At 51.1% G+C, this 24,095-nt stretch overlaps 8 protein-coding genes across 8 annotated transcripts; 4 read left to right on the top strand and 4 right to left on the bottom strand.

Annotated features, from left to right (window-relative positions):
• Positions 1–254: 254 nt before the first annotated feature.
• N7498_005634 (uncharacterized protein) lies at positions 255–1,245 on the top strand (the record flags this gene model as incomplete). Its single annotated transcript, XM_058452696.1, has 2 exons — positions 255–876; positions 938–1,245. 2 exons carry the CDS (start codon positions 255–257, stop codon positions 1,243–1,245), a joined length of 930 nt encoding a protein of 309 aa, XP_058309234.1.
• A 357-nt stretch (positions 1,246–1,602) lies between these two features.
• On the bottom strand, positions 1,603–4,329 carry N7498_005633 (histidine biosynthesis protein HIS4; the record flags this gene model as incomplete). The annotated part of the gene is made up of 3 exons (XM_058452695.1): positions 1,603–1,802; positions 1,859–3,424; positions 3,483–4,329. 3 exons carry the CDS (start codon positions 4,327–4,329, stop codon positions 1,603–1,605), a joined length of 2,613 nt encoding a protein of 870 aa, XP_058309233.1.
• A 5,821-nt stretch (positions 4,330–10,150) lies between these two features.
• Positions 10,151–11,846, top strand: N7498_005632 (glycoside hydrolase family 47 protein; the record flags this gene model as incomplete). The annotated part of the gene is made up of 4 exons (XM_058452694.1): positions 10,151–10,371; positions 10,434–11,481; positions 11,537–11,711; positions 11,761–11,846. The coding sequence occupies 4 exons, from the start codon at positions 10,151–10,153 to the stop codon at positions 11,844–11,846; spliced, it is 1,530 nt and encodes a 509-aa protein (XP_058309232.1).
• Positions 11,847–12,474: 628 nt separating this feature from the next.
• N7498_005631 (putative lipin Smp2) lies at positions 12,475–14,951 on the bottom strand (the record flags this gene model as incomplete). Its single annotated transcript, XM_058452693.1, has 4 exons — positions 12,475–13,423; positions 13,480–14,356; positions 14,411–14,773; positions 14,843–14,951. The coding sequence occupies 4 exons, from the start codon at positions 14,949–14,951 to the stop codon at positions 12,475–12,477; spliced, it is 2,298 nt and encodes a 765-aa protein (XP_058309231.1).
• Positions 14,952–15,539: 588 nt separating this feature from the next.
• Positions 15,540–18,898, top strand: N7498_005630 (Fibronectin type III domain protein; the record flags this gene model as incomplete). Its single annotated transcript, XM_058452692.1, has 3 exons — positions 15,540–15,655; positions 15,710–15,903; positions 15,963–18,898. The coding sequence occupies 3 exons, from the start codon at positions 15,540–15,542 to the stop codon at positions 18,896–18,898; spliced, it is 3,246 nt and encodes a 1,081-aa protein (XP_058309230.1).
• A 316-nt stretch (positions 18,899–19,214) lies between these two features.
• On the top strand, positions 19,215–20,507 carry N7498_005629 (tRNA guanylyltransferase; the record flags this gene model as incomplete). Its single annotated transcript, XM_058452691.1, has 8 exons — positions 19,215–19,228; positions 19,281–19,370; positions 19,428–19,559; positions 19,614–19,658; positions 19,751–19,926; positions 19,985–20,073; positions 20,128–20,232; positions 20,289–20,507. The coding sequence occupies 8 exons, from the start codon at positions 19,215–19,217 to the stop codon at positions 20,505–20,507; spliced, it is 870 nt and encodes a 289-aa protein (XP_058309229.1).
• A 168-nt stretch (positions 20,508–20,675) lies between these two features.
• N7498_005628 (uncharacterized protein) lies at positions 20,676–21,527 on the bottom strand (the record flags this gene model as incomplete). The annotated part of the gene is made up of 1 exon (XM_058452690.1): positions 20,676–21,527. One exon carries the CDS (start codon positions 21,525–21,527, stop codon positions 20,676–20,678), a length of 852 nt encoding a protein of 283 aa, XP_058309228.1.
• Positions 21,528–22,252: 725 nt separating this feature from the next.
• Positions 22,253–23,968, bottom strand: N7498_005627 (TPR domain protein; the record flags this gene model as incomplete). Its single annotated transcript, XM_058452689.1, has 1 exon — positions 22,253–23,968. One exon carries the CDS (start codon positions 23,966–23,968, stop codon positions 22,253–22,255), a length of 1,716 nt encoding a protein of 571 aa, XP_058309227.1.
• Between the last annotated feature and the right edge of the window lie 127 nt (positions 23,969–24,095).

Genomic DNA, 24,095 nt, shown 5'->3' with positions numbered 1-24,095 from the left:
CCCTAGTGGTATAGACAACGAGGGTCCGAGGCCAAACTAGTCATTCGCATCTCGTGGTCGCATGCCCAAGGCAGTAAAGGACTCCGGCAACGGAGTATACGAGAGTAATCCCCGCGAGCTGATAGGAGCCCACTCGATCTGATTATAAATGGATCGCTGACTAAGGTTATCTTTTATCGGTGACTGAAATGTCGCCACCCCTCACTGAACCGCATTTTCTTCCTTCCTCAGGTTCCTTCCTGCTAACTCTCACAATGGCTCCCTCCTTCGTGACCATTGATACCAGCGACGACATCGACATGGCTCCTGCCCCCAAGCCCGTCGATGCGCCGCGTACTCTCCTCCTCGCACCCCCCTCCATCGCCACTCACGAAGAGAAATTACGAGCCGTCTTTACCACCTTCGACCGCCAATCCACCGACCTCCAAATGCTCGACCGGCTCTCTGCCGGCTTCGTCTCCCTCCCTACAAACACATACGATATTGTCCTCGTCCTCACCGACACCGACGGCTCACGGCGCACCGAGGCCCTGGCACTCCTCACTCGAGATGTATACACCGCCCTCGTGCCGGCCATGAAGCCAGGCGCGAAGCTACAAACACAAGATAAAGCACTAGATATCTCCGAGGCAATGGAGGCCGTTCTGGCCGGCCTGGTACAGACAGCCTTCGGCTTCGAGAAACCCAATTACGAACAATCCTCCGCCGTGCCTCTCAAGTTCGGCAGCAAGAAGAAGACCGCCCCACCCGCGATACCCGCCATGGGATTTACGGACGACTTTAACGGGAACAACCATAACCGGGATGATAACGACGAGCTGATTAATGAGGATTCGCTTCTGGATGAGGAGGATTTAACCAGACCCATCATGCCGCGTATGTTTATCGCTCTTCTTTGATCCGTCCGTGTACCGATTTTTTTAACTCCTATTTTTAGCCCCCGAGTGTCAACCCAAGACCGGTCGGCGGCGGCGAGCCTGCAAGGACTGTACATGCGGTCTCGCAGACCGTCTGGAGGCGGAGGATAAGGAGCGCCGCGCGAACGCAGATAAGAGTCTGAACGTGATGAAGCTAGGCACGGACGACTTGAACGAACTGGACTTTACCGTCGAGGGCAAGACTGGTTCCTGTGGAAGCTGTGCACTTGGAGACGCCTTCCGATGTGACGGCTGCCCTTACATGGGTCTCCCTGCATTTAAGCCCGGCCAGGAGGTGCAGATCCTGAACGATGTCGCTCAGTTGTAAAAGGATATATGTTTATGGATTGGCGTGATCCGGATGTTTGATTTTGAGACTTCTGCTTCGAGGCGTTTTGGCGATTTTATCGGTTATTCACTAAAGATACCTTGCTGGACTTGGTTCCAGCGATATTTCCATTTACATCTTAGACCCTGACTCACTTTTCCTCTTTTTTCTCCCACCGTAGAGAATTCTGTTCGATGTGTAATATGTGGATACCTGACATCATTGGGCATCCCATTAGGTGTTAAAACGGCTCACGTCAATATAGAAATGCCGATCAAAGTTTATTGCCGCTATTTTTATTTCATTGCACATTGCATCATGAGAAGAAAAGAACTAAAGCATGGGAATAGAGCCCATCTACGAGCGATCCTTTTGCATCTGGGCGACGCGGATGCTAATGGCCCGCTTGTGAGCCTCCAGACCTTCGACTGCGGCGAGAGTCTCGACGGTCTTCGCAAGACCCAGCAGACCATCAGCAGTCAGGTTAGAGCTGGTGATGTGCTTCAGGAAAGAGCCCAGATTGACACCGGAGTATTGCTTGGCGTAGCCATAAGTAGCTAAGGAATACTTCGTTAGTATATGGAATGGGAGATAATGAATGGAGAAGACTTACGCAAAGAGTGGTTCACACCGGCGGAATAGTCACCGACACTCTCCGGGGTCCAAGGACCGATGAATACACTGCCGGCATTCTGGACCTGCTCGACAATCGCTTCGGGGCCCTTAACCTGCAGGATCAAGTGCTCGGGGGCATACTCGTTGCTGAGAGCCATAGCCTCGTTGATATCCTTCACCACGAGGGTGAACGAGTGTGCGAGGGAGCCGCGGACAATGTCCATACGTGGCAGTGCCTTGGCCTGGGCATCGACTTCGTCCTCGATATCACGGAGCTCCTTCTCGCTCAGGTCGACGGCGATGAGGATAACCTGCGAGTCAACACCGTGCTCGGCCTGACTCAACAGATCAGAGGCAACGAAGGCGGGGTTGGCAGACTTGTCGGCGATCACAAGGACTTCGCTGGGACCAGCGGGCATATCGATACTGACACCCGCAGATGTATCATTGGAGACGAACATCTTGGCCGCGGTAACGAACTGGTTACCAGGGCCAAGGATTTTGTCAACCTTGCTGATGCTCTCAGTACCGTAGGCCATGGCTGCCACAGCCTGAGCACCTCCGGCCAGAACAATGCTCTCGGCGCCGACTTTGTGGGCGACGTAGACAATCTCAGGCGAGATGCTACCGTCAGAGCGAGGAGGTGAGGCCAGAACAATCTTCTGACACCCGGCCACCATGGCAGGAACACCCAGCATCATAGCTGTGGAGGGCAGCACAGCTGTGCCACCGGGGATGTACAGACCAACTCGTTCAATAGCACGCGAGAAGCGGGAGCAGATGACGCCAGGCATGGTCTCCATCTTCAAAGCATCGTTGCTTCCCTTCTGCGCGGAGTGGAACCGTTGGATGTTACCGATGCTAATATCAATGGCCTCCTGGACATCAGGTGTCAATTTCATGAGTTCAGGCGGGAAGGGGGCGTGGATGACGGGAGAGGTCAACGAGGTGGCCTTCTCGAACTTGTGAGTGTACTTGAGTACGGCAGCATCGCCACCTTCCCGGACATCCTGAATGATCGGCTTTACCAGAGCAACGATGGCTTCGTTAGACTTCTGAGAAGGACGTTTGAGGAAGTCCCGGACCTCGCTAGCGGGAGTGGAGGTAGTAATAACACGCTGCATTTCAATGCGCGAGGTGCGATCCTCCGCCGGCGGCTGTGCAGGGGCAGGGGCAGGAGCAGCAGGCTTGGACTCAGATGAAACCAGGCCAGCCTTCTCAGCCCAAGGGCCCTTGGCGTCGCCCTTTCTGCGCTTGACCTTCAGGCTCTTAAGGTCGAGGTTGCGCTCAATGTCTTCCAAAGTCACACCGGCAGCGGTACACTTGGTCAGAGCAAAGTAGAACAGATCAGCAGCCTCAAAGGCAATTTCCTCCTTGGTGGTTGCGCGGCACAGCTCCTCAGCCTCCTCCATGACCTTAGCCTCCACGAGCTTAGGCTCATTGAACAGGCGTGCGGTGTATGATCCGGCGGGAGCATCAGCTTTGCGTTCGTGGAGGGTTTTCTGAAGACGAGAAAGACCGGCAGAGGCGCCAAAGCAGGTCTCAGTACCGAGGTGGCAGAAGCCTAGATATGAGTCAGTATGATTAGCTTGAAGGGAATGAGAAGATAGATGAGATCTTACCTCGTCCAGTTTGCTTGACCACAAAGACCAAACAATCGGCATCACAGTCGTAGCCGACGCGGATCAGTTCTTGGGTATCACCGCTGGACTGGCCCTTGTACCACAGTCCGCGCTTGCGGCTCTGGTAGACACCGGTGCCAGTACGAATGGCCTCGGCAATGCTCTCGTCACTGCTCCACACAAAGCCCAGGCAGGCTCCACGCTCATCAGTGACTGATGTCGCATACAGGCCATTGGTCTGGTCAGTGACAGCGCGCGAAGCAATAAGCCTGGCGGCAGAGATCTGACCCGCCACATCCCGCTCAACGGTCAGGACCTGAGAGGGAATGATTGCAATTGCATTTTGCTGAATGACCGACTTCACTAATTCCTCCGAAACGACCTGGCTGCCGAAAGTAGTGTAAAGACGAGGAGAATCAGAGCTGATGTTCAACTTGGTGGCCGCGGCTTGGATCGAGGCTGGAGCAGTGCAGACGCTCGCGTCGTTGCGCTCGGAGGCATTGGCAGTGATCCACTGCTGGAAAGTGTCCAACTCGGTGTCTGACAGGGCATTGACAAGTAAACGTGAGGAAGGAACCGATTGTTCCTGAGAGAGCGCGGTCAATTGGTCGAGGGTAATGAGGATCTTGGCGGCACCGGCGTTGAGGACATCGACGAGATCGCCGGCGGAGGAGATGGCAGTCGCATCGACGAAGACATCAAGGTGACGGAAGTTCTGGCGCAGGAATTGCTCAGCCTCGGAAAGACTCGAGACCTTCACCAGCACCCGCCCGAAGTAGGCGATCTGCTTGATGGTGAGTCCGGAGGTGGCGTTGGAGGGGCAGGAGATAAGGAATGGCGTCGCCATGGCGGATATATGTGGGAGGGAACACAGAAGAGAAAAGAAAGAGGGATATGAGAATCCCCGAGCAATTTGGGGGACAAATGCGGAGGGAAAAATGTGGAAGAGCGATGACTCTTTTGTCACCTTTTTTTTCCCGCGTTGGTTGCCGCCGTTCGGCCCGCTGATTCATCTCCGCTGTCGGCCTTGCGATTTGCTATCTCTACTCTTCTATCGGAACGAGGCAGAGCATTTTATTACTTTTACTAAACAGGCACATCTATGCTGGCTCTATCCAAATTGGCTGTCTCTTCCTTCACAGCTCGTATAAAATCTCGCAGACCGAGATGATGCCATCTCGGTATTCCTGGGAGCCCTACGGCACCGAATACAAGCTGCAGAGGACTAGCCACAGAGAGAGGCCAATTGGATAATATAAAGGCCCGCACTTTCTATTGAGGGATAGTCAGTCACTCTGTTGATTGACATGAGCGGATTTGACTTGTAGTTCCATCGAGGAGAACGCTGACAAACGTTTTGCCCCATCCTTCGACATTGTCGCGATACGGAGCTTGCACTCGCAGATTCCTTGTTTGATGCTTCAGTACAGGATAGATCGAAATCAATTTCACCACCTTGCACAAACATATAGAACGTATTAGGCTGTAATGTTCAATCAGTCATTGTAAATTACCGTATTTTCTCATGGAACGTTCTAGGGAGGTATCTAGAAGAGGTGGGAGAGGTCTGGCAATCTGGCCTGATCCACGTCCACCATCTTCCCTTTCTTTGTTTTCCAGTACAAGTGTTCAATGTGCATTTGTAATTACCAGAACGAACTAATTACAGCGGCACAACGCCGTCGGTCGTAATCCACGAGCCATCAATAGCCTGATGACGCCGAGTGAATGCCAACATTAGCGACGTTTCGCCAGTCGAAGCTTTGGATTCGCGGATTTCAATGTCATGAACCCTTTTCCTTTCTTCTGGCATAGTTTGCTCTGAAGGAAGCCCTTCTGTACCTTCAAGCTCGATAACTTTCTCGGCGACTCTAGAGTCGGGTACAGACTTCCAAAGCCCTTCTTTCCGCGGTGTTATGCGAAGCAATGACAAGGCTTGCCGACGTATCCTCTGATTCCGACATTTCACCGCTGTGAAATACAATGGTGGAATCACCCCCATTTCGAAAAAGAACAAGACTCCACCCTTTAGTTGCCTCGTGGTTGCGGAAATCGCAGACGTAGCGTGCCGAATGATTCTCTGAAATACGTGTATATGATGGTCAAAGGAGCTTTGAAATGGACTGAGGGCTGTTGAGACCAGGATGAATAAAGTCGCGTGGAACATATGAAGGATTGCACGGGAGGCGATATAATCACCTGAAAAACCACGCTCGTTATCCAAGTGTAGCTTGGCCCACCACTGATACCATCCGGAAAGCTCACGATCCAAGGCCTGCTGGGTGTTCCAAAGATCCTCATATATGCCCGTGTCTAAAGGTTTCCCTTGTCGACAGGCAGTCGATTTGAAACAGAAGTTCAAAATTTTCATCGCAAGTGCGTACAATCGAGACCTCGCATCCCAAGTGTTTGACTCACAGGGTTTCCGAAGGGATGAGATCTCGTTCAGCAGAGCATTATTTATGGAAGTCGGTGGATACCCCCATAATGCCATTAGAACCTGAAGACGTGATACCACTGGGATTATGACGTTGGCTATCGAAGAGTCTCTGATTCTGCCGTCTCGCGAATCCGATTGGCAGCAGTGCCATGTATTAAGCAGTTCAGAACCTTGTCGACAGAGTTCCAGAGCACCCAGAACATTATCTTGAAGAAGTTCGACGCAGACAAATAGAACGCAGCTTAGCAGAATAATAGACCGGTCGGCTCGACCACTTCGTATTCGCGCCCTAACTTCCGAAATGGCCTTATTGTACCATGTCACCGCTTGTCGATGATAACGGCTGGTTATTTGGGGCTGTGAGCCGAGAACGGCCGAAGGCGCTTCTGATATTGCAGAGTGTTCGTATAGAGAGGAAATAGAGATGATGGCATTCCAGACAACTGGATCTGACCAGCTCAGCTGGAGGACAGTTCCCGACCAAAAATGCCTATCGGTAGTGCCTGCAAGTTCTATTGCCGCTACATGTTGAAAATAGTCGAAAGCTCTGAGTTCATCAGTACCCGCGCTATTATCCGGCAGAACTCTACTGACAACAGTAGCTGGTGACGCTAAGGAAATCCTCAGGCGATCAGCTAGTGCCAAAGCGTGGCTGTAGCCATCGCATCGCCGTCCCGTACGCACACATCTGTTGCAGTGCGGTTTTTCTTCATCACATTTTACTCGACGAACCCTTGGGACGGATTAGCATGCTGTGTGAACATCAACCAGAAATTATACAGTCTATTCTTACTTGCACGTTCCGCACCCGGTCTTGGATTTTGCGCCGCCAATACGTCCTCGAGTGGTCGACTTGTCTGATGACATGTCATCAAACGTGGAAGATGTGTCACAGTGTAGCGATATCGTTTTGGTCACAAGGAGCTTCCGGATTCTTGAAATTATAGTGACAAACCGGTGGAAATCTGTATAGTCAAGTACAGATGGGAACCGCTGGGTAGAAAGAATATGATCAGATTGATGATCCTTCTCAGGAGATTGATTCCTCTGGGTGCATATAGGTCATCGCACACATGGTGTAAGGTCATCGCACACATCACGTGATTTTATTTTTAATTTGCCCCACTTTTCTGGAAGAACGTAAATCCTTCGTAATTTTAGAATTACCATTACGGAATGCCTATATCGATCTTCACGATATAGGCAACCCCTTCATCATAAGTCTCTAGATACTCTGGGAGTAAAGGTACGTATTTAACTATAGCAGCTAATATAGCTTAGGCTGGATGATAGATTAATGGAGTCGGAATATAAATTACCTATATATAAACTAGTTAATAATTATTTCGCAACTAGTTTGGAATTAAATGTGGTGAATATATATTTAACGTAATCGGTAAGCGAGTGACGCATGTAAGCGAGCGACGCACCCCAAAACACCATAGTAAAAGCGATAAATTACAACTCTATATTTCCGCAACAGCAGCTTCTCATAGAGACTTTCTTTAAATATATGTCCTTTATAATGAGTCTAGGGGTATTTGAAGGTCTCGGAGGGTTTTAAGTCGTGTTGAGTCGATGATCTATATTTCAAGCTCAGAAAGCTAAATTACAGTGTATTTTATGTAAACGTAGTGAAATGATAATTAAATTATCCCAGACTCCCAAATTAGGCTATCTGTGCTCTAAATTAGTGAATTACTGAAAGCTAAATAGAATAAGCTTGTGGTTGTTGAAATATTGCGTTCTTAAATATCGCATTTAATATGGTGTTTTGGGGTGCGTCGCTCGCTTACATGCGTCACTCGCTTACCGAATACGTTACCTCGTCCCGGTTAGGAATTGCGGTTTCAAATTCTTGCTTGCTGTCAAATAGGTCGACACAATCGCCTATATCCTCTATATCGGGCGTAGAATTAAACTGTAGAAGCTCAGAGAGTGTACGATCCTTATAAGCCCTCTAGGTATAATCTGTAGCGCGTTCTATGGTAGATAGGTTGATAATTACACAGTAAGAGAGACTAAAAGAAAGAAGTGGGGTGTGTGGATAGATTACTAGGTTACAAGGGTTTACCCTAGAAATTTACAGGGTTGCGATAAGCACGGGCCATAATTATTGTAAATATCACGTGATGTGTGCGATGACCTCTCGGTCGGTGTGCGATGACCTGGTTCCTCTTCCTCTGCGCCCGATGAATGTTTCTGCCTGAGGCATAAACCGCGGGACGGATAACCTTGGCCAATCAGAATCAATCTGCTAATTCATCCCCTCGGGATTCTGACAAATAAAATAGACTATTGTCCCGGGCGTTCTGATAAGCCTGGTGAAGCACGTGACAACTCCATACCTCAAGTAGAAGCGATCCACCGCTACCTTCGTAGGAACTAACCGAAGATTCTGCGCGTATTTGGCTATTTCGCGTTAATTATATAATCACGGGGCCAATATTATCGTCATTATTAAAGCAAATACCATTTTTGAAAGACGAATTTCTCTACCAACTCTCGAGAGCGCGGTGCTATAGAGATTGGATGCTTCACCCTGGGATATGGACGGGCAAGGGGTGGATACATAGGTCGCAGTGAATGGGTTTCCTGTAATATGCAGTATTATGGGTAATGTGGCCGTTCTGGAATTAAAATGGGTCTATTATTAGAGATTATTATTTACCACTTAGCCAAATGCATATTAGTGCGGTTCCGGGTAGGGTCCGAGAAACAAAGCGTGAGTGTCCAAAGGGTACGGTAGCTGAAAGCACAATTTGAATTACACCTAGTGCTGTCAGCTACTGTAGGAACAAGTTACAGTCCGTAAAATGTCACATTATTGTATTATTTTTGTATTTTTATGGATTCATGAACCTGCATCAGAAATAGACCTGAAAATGACGTACTCGTCCGGAGCCGCTAGTTAGATAAACGTCCAAGCTGTGGGTTATTTGCTTTGAGGTTATTACCACGCTCGGTCATTTTGCTGATTCTAAATGGCATGTGCTTCCAATCAGCCCAGACTTCAGCTTTTGAATCTTGACCAAAACCAACAGGACTTCTAGGATCGGAAGATTATCCGTATTTAGTTCTAAAGACCACGATACGGTCGGATTGGATTGTGCCTATGAAGGGGATGCGCATCGGAATCCACGTACCGAACATCGCAGACTGGCTAAAGGGCCCTCGCTCAACGAGACAAGGAGATCGGAAGAATGTCCAGATCTCGGGGCTGCTGCTAGCGCTGGACTCTGGTTGCATTAATACTGTAGGGAATGCCCGGGGCAAACAAGCCAATCGTTATGGCCGAGAACAGTCACCACCCGGGCACATGAACCCTGTACGATTTAAATAGTGGACTTATCATCAGACGTTCAATGGACGTGGATGTCCCCGAAAGGATTGGGGTGGTAGTCTTGGCGCATGCTGGGGAAGTGCAGATCAACCCCGTCCGACTCTACACCCGGTGCCTCCCTGCGCTCATAGGCTGGAAAGCATAAAGATTAGGGCAGAACGCCATGAGGGGTATTTTTTTCTCGTGCTTGTCAGTGCTAGTGCATGTCTCTGTTCCGTGCGCCACCAAGGGGATTCGTGCGTCTGATGCGTCCCTGACTAGGTGCGTCATTTCAGTAAGTCACCCGAGACGAAGATCCCGGGGAAGCTAGATGCAGCAACCGTATGGGATCGAGACGCCTTGCAGAAGACGCAAAAGAGGCAATGTTTCAAGACAAGCTTTGAGTTGATCGAGGCCGGTAGGATAGATAAAAACATTAAGAAAACTATGGCATGTTCATCGGAACACCCGGTTCAGGGACCGCATTCCGACGAGCCAAGACCAGCGCAGCACAGCGCATAGTAGTGGGGCGACCTTGCAGAGACCCCCCGGCTTTCCTAGACAGGTGAGGTGATGGAAAGTGGACCTTGCAGAGAATGGAGAGCGGGACCCTCGTTATGCCCAACCGCGGTGGATTAGAATGCAGGTAAACAGGCGCGTGTGACGGCTTCCCCTTTCGATGTGACCTGGGCCACACCCTCGCAAGTTTCCATTCCTATTCCCCAATCCACTTTGCCGATTCAATAGTCGCTTTGACCCGCTGAGCTGCAGCTGGGTGGTCTCTCGTTTGCGAATCTGCTATAATCCCTTTTAATCACCCGTGTCGTCCTCGTCCCGCCTGCTATTGTTAATATAAACATATCCCTACCTTGACCACTCTCCTTGGGGACCGACTTTACGTGAACGATGCGCGTCACCTCCCTTCCACTAGCGGCGCTAGGTCTGGCCGGATCAGTCGTTACTCATCCCTTTGGCGAGACCGAGGCTGTCTTGGGCCGCCAGTCGCAAACACAACAGAAGGCCGATGCCGTGAAGGAGGCCTTCCAGCATGCATGGAATGGATACATGAAATATGCATTCCCTCATGACGAGCTGCATCCAGTGAGCAATGGATATGGCGACTCCAGGTGAGTACTGTTTGCGATCATCGCAATTGGAAGCATTTGAAGCCAACGCAGTTCAACTATAGAAACGGATGGGGTGCTTCCGCGGTGGATGCGCTTTCGACCGCTATTGTAATGGGCAACGCGGATGCGGTCAACACCATTTTGGACCATATCTCGAAAATCGACTACAGCCAGACCTCGGAACAGGTCAGCTTGTTCGAGACGACAATTCGGTACCTGGCCGGCATGTTGTCGGGCTATGATTTGCTCACGGGCCCGGCGTCGGATCTCGCCAGCAAGAAGGACAATGTGGACAACCTTCTCACCCAGTCCAAGAACCTGGCAGATGTGCTCAAGTTTGCCTTCGACACCGAATCCGGTGTCCCGTACAACAACTTGAACATCACGTCGAAGGGAAATGACGGTTCTACAACCAACGGTTTGGCCGTGACGGGAACTCTGGCCCTCGAGTGGACGCGCCTCTCGGACTTGTTGGGTGACGACTCGTACGGCAAGCTCAGCCAGAAAGCTGAGTCGTATCTGTTGAACCCCCAACCGTCGAGCGGGGAGCCCTTCCCCGGTCTCGTGGGCAGCAACATCTACATCAGTAACGGCGAATTTGGCGATGGCGCCGTCTCGTGGAACGGCGGTGATGACTCGTTTTACGAGTACCTGATCAAGATGTACGTGTACGACCCCAAGCGGTTCGAGACGTACAAGGACCGATGGGTCCTGGCGGCCGAGTCAACCATCAAACACCTCCAGTCGCATCCGGAGCCTCGTCCCGAGCTGACGTTCTTGTCTTCATACGACAACGGCAACTATGATCTCAGCTCCCAGCACCTGACCTGCTTCGACGGCGGCAGCTTTTTGCTCGGTGGTTCCGTGCTGGATCGCCAGGATTTCATCGACTTCGGTCTCAAGCTTGTCAACGGCTGCGAGGCTACCTACAACCAGACTCTGACTGGAATTGGCCCTGAATCCTGGGGCTGGGACCCCAAGCAGGTGCCGGATAGCCAGAAAGACTTTTATGAGCGTGCTGGATTCTACATTGAGAGCGGCTACTACGTCCTGCGGCCCGAGGTGGTCGAGAGCTTCTACTATGCGTACCGGATCACCGGCAGCGAGGTGGTAAGTGTTATCTCTCTTTTGATGTGGCAAATTGAATAGGCTAACGATATTAAAGTACCGTGACTGGGTCTGGAACGCCTTCGTGGCCATCAACGCTACCACCCGTACCGACTCAGGCTTCGCAACCGTGACAAATGTCAATGCAAAGGGTGGTGGCTCCAAAGTCGACAACCAGGAGAGCTTCCTCTTCGCCGAGGTCATGAAGTACTGCTACCTCACTCATGCGGAAGGTACGTAACCCACACGAAAATCCAAAACATTGATACTAATAAATCGCAGATGCCCCATGGCAGGTCCAGAGAGGCGACAAGAATACTTTTGTGTTTAACACTGAGGCCCACCCCATGCGCGTAAAGCACACCTAGTATCTGGTCGTTTCATCTCCTGTCCTCCAGTCGATAGTCATCGACCACGAGGTCTATATGTCCTCGAGTATATTTACGATGTTTATCATTGCTTCGATCTGCCGTAGTTAAGGTGCCTGAAAATAGAAACGCCCGGTTCAAATCTTACAAAATTGTAACCGGCCAAGTGCAATTTGATCTCTTTCCCGGAGATTCAAAGCCCGTTGGCCTAAGAAAGGATCTTCACAGTATTGTGAACGTTTGACTTGGGTTGAAACGGAATGCTCCGTGTCTGAAGACAAGTCTAGATCTGGTGGCAATGCAGTGGAGGACAGCGGAGAGCAGAATAATTATGTGTTGTAACAGTTACTTTGCACAGGGTTTATTCGTACGGCAATCCTCCTTCCCATGGAAAATCAAACGCCATTAACGCAATGCGAAAACCACACAAGCCACAAACTGTATAAAAAGGCAGGCTTCAACTCCGAATCTGCATGCAAATAGTGTTGAACGGGGTATCTGATCGCCAAGAGGCAATGCCATGCTGGTTCTAATTCCAGAACTTGTGAAAGGGTAGAGCGATAGCGCCGAATCTATTTCCGCAGCTATCGTCTAGCCCATGACGAAATGAATCATTAAGAGACTATGCTCAGTCCCGGGGAATCTTGGGACGAATAGGGAGAGAAGTTGATTCTGCAACCTCGGGCAATGGATCCAGGGCGGGAACAGCATCCTCGCCGACTTCCACATTTTCAAGATCCTGATCACCCTCGATGGATTCCACAATCGATCCCGCCGGGTTGGAAAAGGCTTCCGAGGCTTGTGAAATGTAACTTGCGGCCATGTCGGTTCCCTCTTCTCCTTCCTGGAGGTATTCACTGCCTTCGTCATCGCTGAGCTCCCCCTCCTCATAGTCTTCCTCATCTGCATCTTCTTCCTCTTCGAGGATCTCGTCCTCAGCGGGCTCTTCCTCTTCTTCCCCTTCGTCTTCGCTGTCGGTGGCAGAGAAATCATCGAGTTCTTGAGGCGTATCTCGCCAGTACGTGAAGTCTGTGTACTCTTCGCCTCCAGAGTGGACCAAAAGGCTAGTAGGTGGGAAGAAGTGATCAAGCAATTCTTGCATGGTCACATAACTGCTCTTATACTTGTTGAGGCTGAGCAGGTCCAGGGACACCTCGGCGTTCGAGTTGATCGTAAAGATCCGCGTGGACGGGATGTTGACGGATCGATAACTCAAAGCGTCTGTCAATCGGTTACCGAAGCCAGCGCAGAAGGGGTTCTCCTTCCCAGAGAACAAATTCAAAATATCGCGCAAGCAAGCCATTTTGAAGACTTCCGGCTTTCTCAAGTAAATCTCCCGTCTCAATGCTGCCATGGTACGATCCGGGCTGCAAATCACGGGTCCCCTGGGAAGCCGGTATCCATCCTGATTGACACCGTAGAGGTACGCTCGTGTAGTATCTGCTTGTCCAACAGATCGACTGGTGAGATACATGATGTTATAGCCGTTGTTGACGATATCAGTGTACAACTTGGCGACACCTGCATGGGTCCAATCGCGTCCGATCATGTTCAAAACATGACCCAAAGCGTCCGATCTGCGTATGGTCGTTAGTATCAGGTGTCTTTCGACAGAAGAAGGTGATTTGCTTACTTAGTGATAGTCCCATCAATATCGGAGATCACAATCGGCGTATTGCCGTTCCACAGGTACATGCTTGCTGTGCAGGTGGCCTTGTTGACGCTGAAGGACATGAGGTTAGCGCCAGGCTTCAATTTCAACGCCTTAAGTTGATCACTCGTCAACCGCAACGTCTTTGCGTAGTTGCGAGGAGTCTCAACTGCAAACGAATCACCCATAGGTGACTGAGGAGGCGTAGGAAATCCAGGCTGGACATCCGATTTGGTTCGATGGTGGCGGACTCCCATCGACGGCTCCAAAGTGGGTCGGTCTCCCTCACTGTGGTATCCAGGATCTGAGATTGCATCCTCACTCAAAGCCGTGTTAGGTCGCATAGAATTGATGGTCGCTCTCCGGTCAGCCGCATCTTTGGCTTCTTCGCTGCTGTAAATCCATAAGTTGCCGTGTTCGTCCGCCCCAATGAGTGCACCAATATCATAGCTCCCTTCCAATTCCTCTGCGAGAATCTTGCGGGCAAGGACCTCGGCGCGGAGCGCATCTTCCTCATTGCTCTTGTAGCCCGTCATGTCCAGCATAAGGTCTCCGGTTTCCGTAATGTGTGACGGGATATTGGACCCAGAAAGTTTTTCGGAGAGAGATTTGGCACGAGACATTGCTTCTTGGGGGGAGATTGGAGGTGGACTCCGGGAGCGGCTTCTTTGTTCAGGGTCTTCCCCATCAGCAGATCCCAGGCCCTCCTCAGAGGGTGGCTCTTCGATGGACTTAGGAACGCTGCTCGAAAGTACATTCTCCGAAAGTGAATGGTCGAGTGGGGGCTTGGTGAACGAGTTGTCGGGATGAGGGCTTAGATCCGACTCATCTGGTGACCGAGACAAGGGAGTGATATTTCCTGTGATTCAGTAAGCCAAGACAGTCTCGGGCGATATTCCAAGACTTCAAATACCTAAATCCGTGGTTGCCCGCACCGGTCGTGATATGGGAATTGTTGGCGGAGTCTTCGCGCCCTCCGATAAAGCATCTCCGGTCGATTTATCAAGGTCGAGGAACTCCGGCTCCTGGAGGGATGAAGCGATATCTTCGCTGGGTAGCGGCGGACTACTCGCTGGAGAAACCAACGGCGAGGTCTGTAGCGATGCGGGGATATCATCGGTGGTTTCGAACACGAAGAAGGCCTCGCCGCCTTCTCCCAACTTCATCGCATATTCTTGTTTGATCCCATTGACTTTAAATTCCACTTTCTTCTCGAACGGACGCAAGAGCGAAAACTTGCCGAAACGGACATGGAAGGGTGAGCAAGCGAGGGTCCCTTGAGAGAAAGAAAAAGAAAATTAATCCAACTATCCGAGGGAGTTCAGGATATGTAGCCTCTGCTTACCATCCTCCTGCTCTATGACAATCACATCAATGGCGCCGCTGAGCGTCGCTGGGTTGATCGAGTTCCATGTCTTGGAGACGGAGCCGCTGATGCTCCGCACGTACTGCATCTCGCCGGGTAGTGTCGAACACCCTAGGCGATGGGCTTTCTAAAGAAAGACCAAACTCTAGAAATCAGAAGCGAATGTAAAGGTACCGACAAGAGAGACGATCTCCAGGAAGAGGGGAAAGAAACGGTCGTTGGGAGAGAAACCGGAAATTCGAGGAATCGCAGCCAAACCGCCCATGTGACACTCAGCTGACAAGGAGCAGGTGCATTACCACCGCCACAAAAATGCTGTTGCTGGAATTAAAGACGGCTGAAACAAAAATACTGCAATGACCAAAAGCGCCCCAAACACGCTGAATCTCTGGCGTCCCCGGATCTGTTGGTTCATCAACACATTCAACGCCCAACGATTGTTACGTAAGCCAGATTCAACATGCCGAGGTCACCTTATCGAGCTAGTCTAAATTGGGGCTAGCGGCCGATCAATGGGCGTGATCGCACTAGTCTTCTCTGGGACGATCCTGACTAACGATGTCAGGTGACATGTCCCACCGAAATGGAGTGGCCGATCACGAGTTGATTGCTACTTCCTCTTCTTACCTTTTCTCCGTTCCCCGCCTGCACGTGTCCATGGGTGCTCGACGCTGGGATGTATGAGCCGCTCTACCTCGCATTTGACGCCTACCCTGCTGTGGTTCCCCGTGTGAGGGTGCGAGGCGTCATGGCTCTCTTCCTTGCGGTCTCGATTCTATGGGCCCTGATCTGGTAAGTTCTCTTTATTTCCCTCATTTATTTGTGGTTGATACTGATTTTAAATAGGCTCCTCTACCGTGCGTGGCAGGTTTGTCAGACCTCCAATGAGGTTCTGGTGGAGAAATTGGGTCTCGACATCCCGCCGCCGCCGGAAGTGACCCTTGAGGAGATTACGGCCCGTGAGATTCGTATTGCCTGGAAGCAGCCGGATTTTCATAACTCAATACACAAGCACATAATTCAAGTGAACAATGTCAAAGGTACGTCTGCGCTCTATTCCAGATCTCCCGTTCGCCCGGCAAGCGCTAAAGGTCTTCAGTGGGCGAGTCGAAACGAGTCGAAACAGCGGTGGAAATTCTGAATCTCGTCCCCGGAAGCATATACCATATTTGCGTCCTTTCTGTTAGCGCGGCAAATTTCCAAACGCCGAGTGCCATCCTTCATGTTCGAACGAAATCTCTTCCTCTTTCCCGAGCCCAACAAGATGCCACCGCTAGTGGCCCGACTATTCGAGCGTCGATCCCGAGATCCACGGCCGGCCTGCCGACACCCTCCGCCCCAGTCATGTCGCGCGAGCACAGTGCCGGTCAACTGGCTGGCAAGCGACCGTCTGCAGGTCGCAAGTTATCACCTGCCACTGGAGTGACAGACCATGCGCACAGCCATTCCGATGAATCACAAAAGCGCATCAGCAAGGATGATCGCGAACAAAGTCTGGAGTACCTAGCGGATCGCCTCAAATCGTTACAGCAAGAAAACGATAACCAGGAGAAACAAGCAATCGAGGAGGAAGAGGAGCATATTGCACTGCTGAAGGATCTCGAGAAGCAACGTGATGATCTGAAAAAGCGTGTCAGGGAGAAGGACGAAGTAAGCGGTGATCTGAAGAAGCACGTTTCAAAGTTGGAAAGTGTCAACCGCACTGTGCAGAGTGAGAAAACCAAACGCATGAGACTTCTTCAGCAGAAGGAAGCCGAACGCAAAAAACGCAAGACGGACATCCTTCGGTGGCAGGAAAAGATCGCTCGCATGGCCAACGATGCTGCACAGACCAAGGAAGACAAGGCACGATTGGAGGAAGATACCGAGTCTCGCGCCGAAGAGGTTCGGAAGAAGATCGCCAAGGAGCAATCAGAGATGAAAATCATCGACGACGAAATCCAAGACAAAGGCGGGCGGATCAAGAAACTTGAGGACGAAAGAAAGGGACTTCAGGGTGGTGAGAGTGAGGATGGCAATGAACTTGATCGTATCGACAACGAGCGCGCTCGCCAGTGGGAACTGAAGCTGAACACACTGCACGCTCGGTATGCGACCCTCGTCAACCTCCATGCGCAAGCTCAGCAGCAGTATCAAGAAGCCCAGGAACGGCTGAAGTGGCTTACCTCCCAGCGACCTGGCAGTTCAGGACCATTCTCCCTGCCGGCATTGGACCTGGATATGTCCAACAATGCTACTATCCGACCTCGTCGCCATCGCAGCTCATTGACGAGTAACGTGTCTTCCCCCGTGAACTTCCCCGGCGTTGAGCCAGCATTCCCTGGTGGAATCAACTACAACCCGCCCTCAACTAATTCGCCGACTTGCCCTCCAAGCTCATTTTTCAACATTAACAATGGAATGACCCTCCCCGGCCTCTCCGATCCTCCTGAGATCATGCGTTCTGACATGGAGACGTCTTTCAATAACCCCCAAATGAGTCCTCGTGCCGATGCCTTGTTGCCATCTGACCTTCTCGGCGATGAGGAGTCACCGGAATTCGCAGGCCCCATCACCCGTCCACGGTTCTCATCAATGGAGACATCGACTAATCCTTTGGACAGCTTTATCCATGGGCCAGTCTCGCCGGTCTCTTCGGGGAGCAGACCTGGCAGCATATTTGCCAGTCCTCTTGAAACTCATCACCGACACGATTCAGATTCGCAACCAACACACTTGTCAGCTGAGGCTCCAAAGAGTGCATCCAGGAGGCTCTCTGGTCTGTTCGGATTCCATCGACCTCGTGGGAAAACACTGGCCGATGCGCCACCCATGCTGGGCACTTTGAAACCAGGACAGAGCCAGTCCTTCCCGCGCAATGTGGATGAGCTGGATCCAATCGGCTCGCGTCGCCGGAGATTGAGTTACACAGGCAACTGGGCCAATCCGATGTCCTTGTTTCCTCGAAGCAATACGTCTGACGTGACTACGGACAGCTCTTCTGATCACCCACCGTCCCGACGAGCTGCGTTGTCAAGTATCTTTTCGTCCAGCAAATTCGGGTTTGGCAGCGCCGGCGGCCGAGGGGCTACCGAGATGAACTCGGGATACAATCAATTTAGCCCGCGCCATGATCCAATTGATCCAGCGTCTCTTCTTGGCGGTGTTCGACGTGGCTCTTTGTCGCCTCGGCCTTCATCGACTTTTTCATTCGATAACCAGAACCATCTGCCTCATCCCTCCACGGACAACCGTCACTTTGGGTGGCCGTCGGCAGAGCAAATGCAAATGGGGCATCGCAATAGTCCGCTTGGGTTAGACTGGGCCTCACCGACCACATGGTCTAGGGCACCGTCCCGACGCCCTTCGATCCAATATGGGTCGTCTGGCCACCTCCCTTTGGGATTGACCGGCGAACCGGATTTTGTCGAGGACTTGTATGATCGCCATCATCGGCCGCTTCAGGCCCCGATCGGTACCCGTCCGTCGTCATCTCATCGACCGGTCACTCCGAATCCCAAGCTCAACCCGGCAGCCCCTACATTCAGGACCATCTTTACGGGCAAGAAGTCAGACAAGGGCAAAGATAAGGACAAGGATTCCGACGTCTCATTTGATCTTCACGGTGACGATGTGTCTCCATCCGAACCTCGTACATCCCGCGATTCGCGCTCCCTATCTCACTTCCCCGGCGATTCGTATGAATCCTTGGAGCGCATGCCATCTGGCATCTCCGTGGACGCTGCATCGAAGGAATCGTTCATTCGCAAGATCACCCGCAAAGGTAGCTCCAGCAAGTTCAGTTCCTGGAAAGACCGCTCGGGACTATTCTCGAAGAAGGGCGACTCCTCTCAAGGTGATATTGATGAGGATGAAGCCCAGCTGGGCAAGAGTGTCGACAGCACCGTCTCCAGCGTGCCGTCAGCAGACCGGTCAACCCGTAGCAGCCTTGGGTTCTTTTCTCGCAAGTCGCGAAGATCAGACAAAGCTAGTGAGACCAGTGAGCTGACGAGTGAAGTCGGCGATGAAGAGATCCCGGGGGTTGCTGAAGCATGAAACCACCGTGGTCAAGTCCTTTCACTTCTTTTCTTATTCTGGAGTACACACTCGGTTAGCCAAAGATACCTTAATGGAATTCATATGGGAATATACATTCTTCATTAATCGACTGTGAATCCGTATGAACGTAGCCAATACGCGTAGTCTGACTTGATATCCAACCTGGTTGTGAACCACTGCAGTGGAGTTGGTCGTGTAGTTGCGGTCCAGTTGACCAGTTGGCAGCGCATTTTGCGCGGGTAGCAATCACCGCACAAAATGACTCGCTCATCAAATCCAGTCTCTTCAACTCCAGACCCCGCGGTTCAAAAACATGGCAAACTCCAAGTAAGAATGTTTGAAATCCCAGTACAAGTGAAATTCGACTAACTTCGGTCAGATTTGAGTATGTCAAGGACTTCGAGCAGCCGGACATCCTGCTCCCCAATACGTGGATCGTGGTCCGAATCGACGGCAGAGGTTTCCACAAGTATGCCATCTGAACTCCACGCATATGTATCCATGATCAATATCTGATTTTCTTTAGGCTATCTGATCACTATGCATTCGTCAAACCGAATGACCGCCGCGCGCTCGATCTCATGAATGCCGCTGCAGTCGAGGTCATGAAAGAGCTGCCGGATCTATGCATTGCCTACGGCATCAGTGACGAGTTCAGGTGTGCTTCATCCCTGCATCCGTATTCTATTCTTTTACTAACGGATTATCTCAGCTTTGTCTTCCATCCTACCTGCCAACTCTTTGAGCGGCGGAATGGGTAAGTCTGTAGTTCCTGGGGAATTTTTCTCTTGCGATTTGCAAGACAGAATTTGTCAGTCACAGTACTGACTGGCCGATTTGTGCGTTTAGTAAATTGGTCACAACTATTGTATCAACATTCACCGCGCATTACATTTACCTGTGGTCGATATACTTCCCGAACAAGCCCCTCCAGCCGCCATATCTACCCTCCTTCGATGGAAGGGCAGTTATCTACCCCTCCACGAGGATCCTACGGGACTACATGAGCTGGAGGCAGGTTGATTGTGAGTGATCAAACATTATCACCTCTAGGTAGAGCTACAGTGGCTAACTTGGATGCAGGCCATATTAATAACCTCTACAACACAACTTTTTGGACCATGGTCCAACAAGGAGGAATGAGTAACACAGATGCAGAGCAGGAACTAAAGGTATAGTCATCCATTGTGACAGGTATGGTTTGGAGTGTGCTAATTTGATACCAGGGTACTGTCTCTGCGGACAAGAACGAGATTCTCTTCAAGCGGTTCGGCATCAACTACAATAATGAAGAAGAGATTTACAAGAAAGGAAGCGTTCTGTACCGCCAGGTGAGTATTCGGAATTTCTTTGCTATCCCAATTAGCTCTAATTCGCTGCTTTATAGTACAAACTCCAAGAGCCAAAGTCCGCACAAGCATCCATGGAAGACGATACTTCCGCACCAGAGGAAAAGCAGTCAAGATCTCAGCAGGACAAGTTGAAGAAACTTCGTCGGAAAGCACAGGTCGTGGTTGACCATATCGATATCATCAGAGATGACTTCTGGGAAAGGAGGCCGTGGATTCTATCCAACAAGCCGGGTACACTACCTGTGGAGAACTGAGTCTAGAAAAATTGAGATGTGACAATGACTGATTCAAATCTATTCCTCGCCAAACGAAAGGGGGTATCTTGATCACGAGTTGGCGCCAAGTAAATGCCGTATGCCACATATCTATACAGCTTTTTGTGGAACATGCAATGCGCCCGTATGCAGAATGGAAGATGCAAATCAAGCAGAGGCTTTCTTTTCCTTCTTGTCCTTCTTAGACTTCTTTTTGGGGTCAGAGTCTCCCGCCTCTCTATCTTTCTTGGACTTTTTCTTCTCCTTCTTTTCCTTCGGCGTTGTCACATCGTCGAGTTCCATAATGTCTCCCTGTGTTTGATCCGATTCCGTCGACATAGGAGTAGGATAGTAATCTTCAGCAGTTGATCTCTTCGGCTTCTTCGCCATCTTCATAGCCTTGTCACCATCATCCCCAGTGCTATCATCAGACTTGTGACTCTTCTCCTTCTTCTCCTTCTTCTCCTTTCGTCTCAACCGACGCTCTTCCTTGCTTTCCTTGCGCTTCTCTGAGCCCTCATCGCTCGAAACAGCCGCTGAGGAGGTATCTTCACTCTCCTTCAACTTCCGACGCTTGCTCTTCTCCTCTTTCCTCGCAGCCTTCTCCTCCTTCTTAGCGCGACGGCCAGCGTCTTCATCGGCATCGCGCTTTCTCTTAACTTTTAACATAGACTGTTCCGACGCAGCCTTGGTCTTCTCGTCGATCGTACCGGCCAGACACTCGCCGCGCACGAAGTTCCGGTACAGTTCGCTGGTCAGCGCATTGTTCGTCTTCGCCGAAGTAGCAGCGTAACTATCGTCGCCCACGCCCTTCAGCGCGTCTTCGAAACCGCGTAGCCACCATTGGTTCGTTGGGTCTTTGGTGGTTTTCTTGCCCACGCCGTGGTTGTTCGCCTTGCGTGCGACGAGGATGGGTTTTGTCAAGCCGAGACCGCCGTGGGGTCCTGGACGCTGGTTTGGATTGAGAGGATTGCCGGGGCCGGACCAGCCGTGGCGAATGAGATATGCTTGAGCGTCCATTGTGAAAGAGGCGCTCGGAGAGGCGGCCTATATGGGGTCGGTGTGGGAGAGTGTGCGAGGGTGTGCGGTGATGGGTCGCAGAAGCAGAATCTGCGGGAGGTTGAGTAAAGGGCCGATCGGAGGGTTATAGCATCGGTCCCAGGTCCGTTCTTGAAGAGAGTGTGGTTCAAGGTAGGGCGTTGTGAGGGAGATCGTACCCTGTGATTAGGAGCCAAAAAGTCAACGGATAAGCAGAAAAGAAAAAAAATGGTCCTAGGTGATAGAGAATGAGATAACTGGTATTTGGTATGAACACTTTATTAACGATTGTCTCCCATATCACAGGTCGCGTGGTCTAATGGTTATGATTTCTCGTTCACATTTATGTGAACTTGCTTCGGTAGTTCCGAGAAGGTTCCCGGTTCGATCCCGGGCGCGACCACTTTTTGCCGATCCCATCAATGAATCAGTCCTATACTTCATGAACTGTTTCTCTTGTTTTTTTGGGCCATTTTATTTCAATTTCTCTACTCGGATGAAGTTCTTGTTTCCTAGTTTGTATGCCAAGCTTCTAGAGTACTATTTTATGTCATAATAAGCTTCAAGTTCGTAAAACCTTGAAGTACTATTCTAATCCCTTGCGTTCATCTATAGAATAGGAGTCCTTTTCGATGATAGTGTCATACTATTTCCAATGTTGGATCTGTAAAATAATCCAATTACACCATTTGGAAGGCTCGTTGACTCTAGCGTTCGGTCTCAACTCGACACAAACAAGACGACCGAATAGGTACATCCGCCATGGCCAACGCAAGTCTCAACTGCGTCGCCAAAACCCGTGCTTCACCATTTTTACCCAATTTCACAAGACACTCATGATAGCCATGTAGAGCCCAAACATTACCAATATGTCTCAACGCACGAGGCAACGACTCATCGATCCCAAGATCAGCAGCGTAAATCTCCATCGACTCCTCGACACGTCCCTGTTCCAGCAGTAGCGCACCCAGTGCATGTCTTGCAGGCTGCATCCAGCCCCAAGGTTCATCATAGGGCAAGTTATCATCTCGATCCACTGCAGTCCGCAGATGAGCAAAGGCAACGTCGTAGTCTCCACATCGATAAGCGATCTCGCCATCCAACATTGCCTCTGCAACGCAGAGTATGTCCACGCAGGTATTGTTGAAAACGGTTCGAGATGAGGGGACGAGTTTCACGGCTGACTGGAACTCGCTTTGCTCTTTCTTCGCTTCAACGACACGGCCCGTAGCGGCATAAGCGACGCCTTTGGCATAGTGAGTCATGGCAGTAGTAGTACAATAGAGGTTGCGGTCCGTCGGAAGCTCCAGCGCAATGATATCTTCCCAGCGACCGAAGCGGATGAGGGCATGTACGCGCGTTGCAATGAATCCCTCAAGCCAATCAGCCATAGGGGGCGATTCCACGCGGAGGAGGTCCTCGGTGATGGAATCTGCCAGTTGCGTTCCAGTGTCGATAGCAATCTTCGACTGGCCGCCCAACATAGCGGCATACATTCGGAAGTGGTAGTCGTGCGAGCGGTAGAGATTGTAGAAATGGCCCAGCTCTTGGTTCTTGAGGAATTTCTCGTCCGCGCGGATGGCGGAGGTGTTGGATGCTATTGCACGGCGGTAGTCGCCGCATAGAATGTCTAGATGGGTTGGCATATGCTCGAGGTGGCCTGCATCTGGGACCAGCCCTCGTAGGTGGTCTGCTACCGGGAGTGCAATCTCGGGAGTTGGAGACATTTCCATGAGATGGATATACAAGTGCAAGAGGCCCGGGTGCCGAAATGCATTTTCTTGGGTCAAGGCGTTGTCGAGCGCTGCTTTCACCTCGATGGTTCGGGCACCGGGGCTAGGTTGGCCGGTCTCAAGATCCCATAGGCTCCACGGTTTCAAGTTCATAAGGGCATCGGCATGAAGCGTGACGACGTCAAGGTCATCCGGGAAGGCCTGATACACGGATTCCATGGCCGCGGCGTATCGGTGATTCCACTCCGCACAATCATTAACAGGCTCATTCTGCGGGTAGCGGTGTTGCAGTGCATTAACCAGAGCCTGCTCCACAGGAGTTGCTGTAGCTGCATACTTCTTCGCTTCCACCACTGCACTGTGGGCGCGGGTTGTGGTAGTTGAGAGATCCTCCCCGTCAAAGAGCTTCCACGGTTTGTTATAATTCGGACCCAGAGACAGGGCAATACCCCAGTACGCCATGGAGCACGTGGGATCTGCAATCACGGCCTGTTCAAAGCAACGCACCGATTCTTGGTGGTTAAAGGAGTAGGCCCAGACGAGGCCACGGTCGAACCAGGTCTGGGCATCCTTGCTAATGGTGCTGACCGTGCGATGGAAGTTACCAAGGTCATAGTACTCCAGGGAAGCCGATTGCAGGGTCGGCTTCTTAGTTCGATGCCAGATTCCGGGGGTATTAAATGCACTCATTCTTGACTCGAGCATTGACAGTGACTGGCAGAGGGCGGGTCCGGGGCCGCGTATCGGCGAGGTGGGGCTGGCCTGAGCCACTCACTGTATACTTTCACATCGGCACTGGAGGGTTCTATCTCAGGCT

This window comes from Penicillium cinerascens, assembly GCF_028974065.1.
Source record: "Penicillium cinerascens strain IBT 15544 chromosome Unknown contig_5_segment0_segment0, whole genome shotgun sequence".
Lineage (NCBI taxonomy): Eukaryota > Fungi > Ascomycota > Eurotiomycetes > Eurotiales > Aspergillaceae > Penicillium > Penicillium cinerascens.
This window is presented reverse-complemented; position numbering and strand designations above follow the sequence as displayed.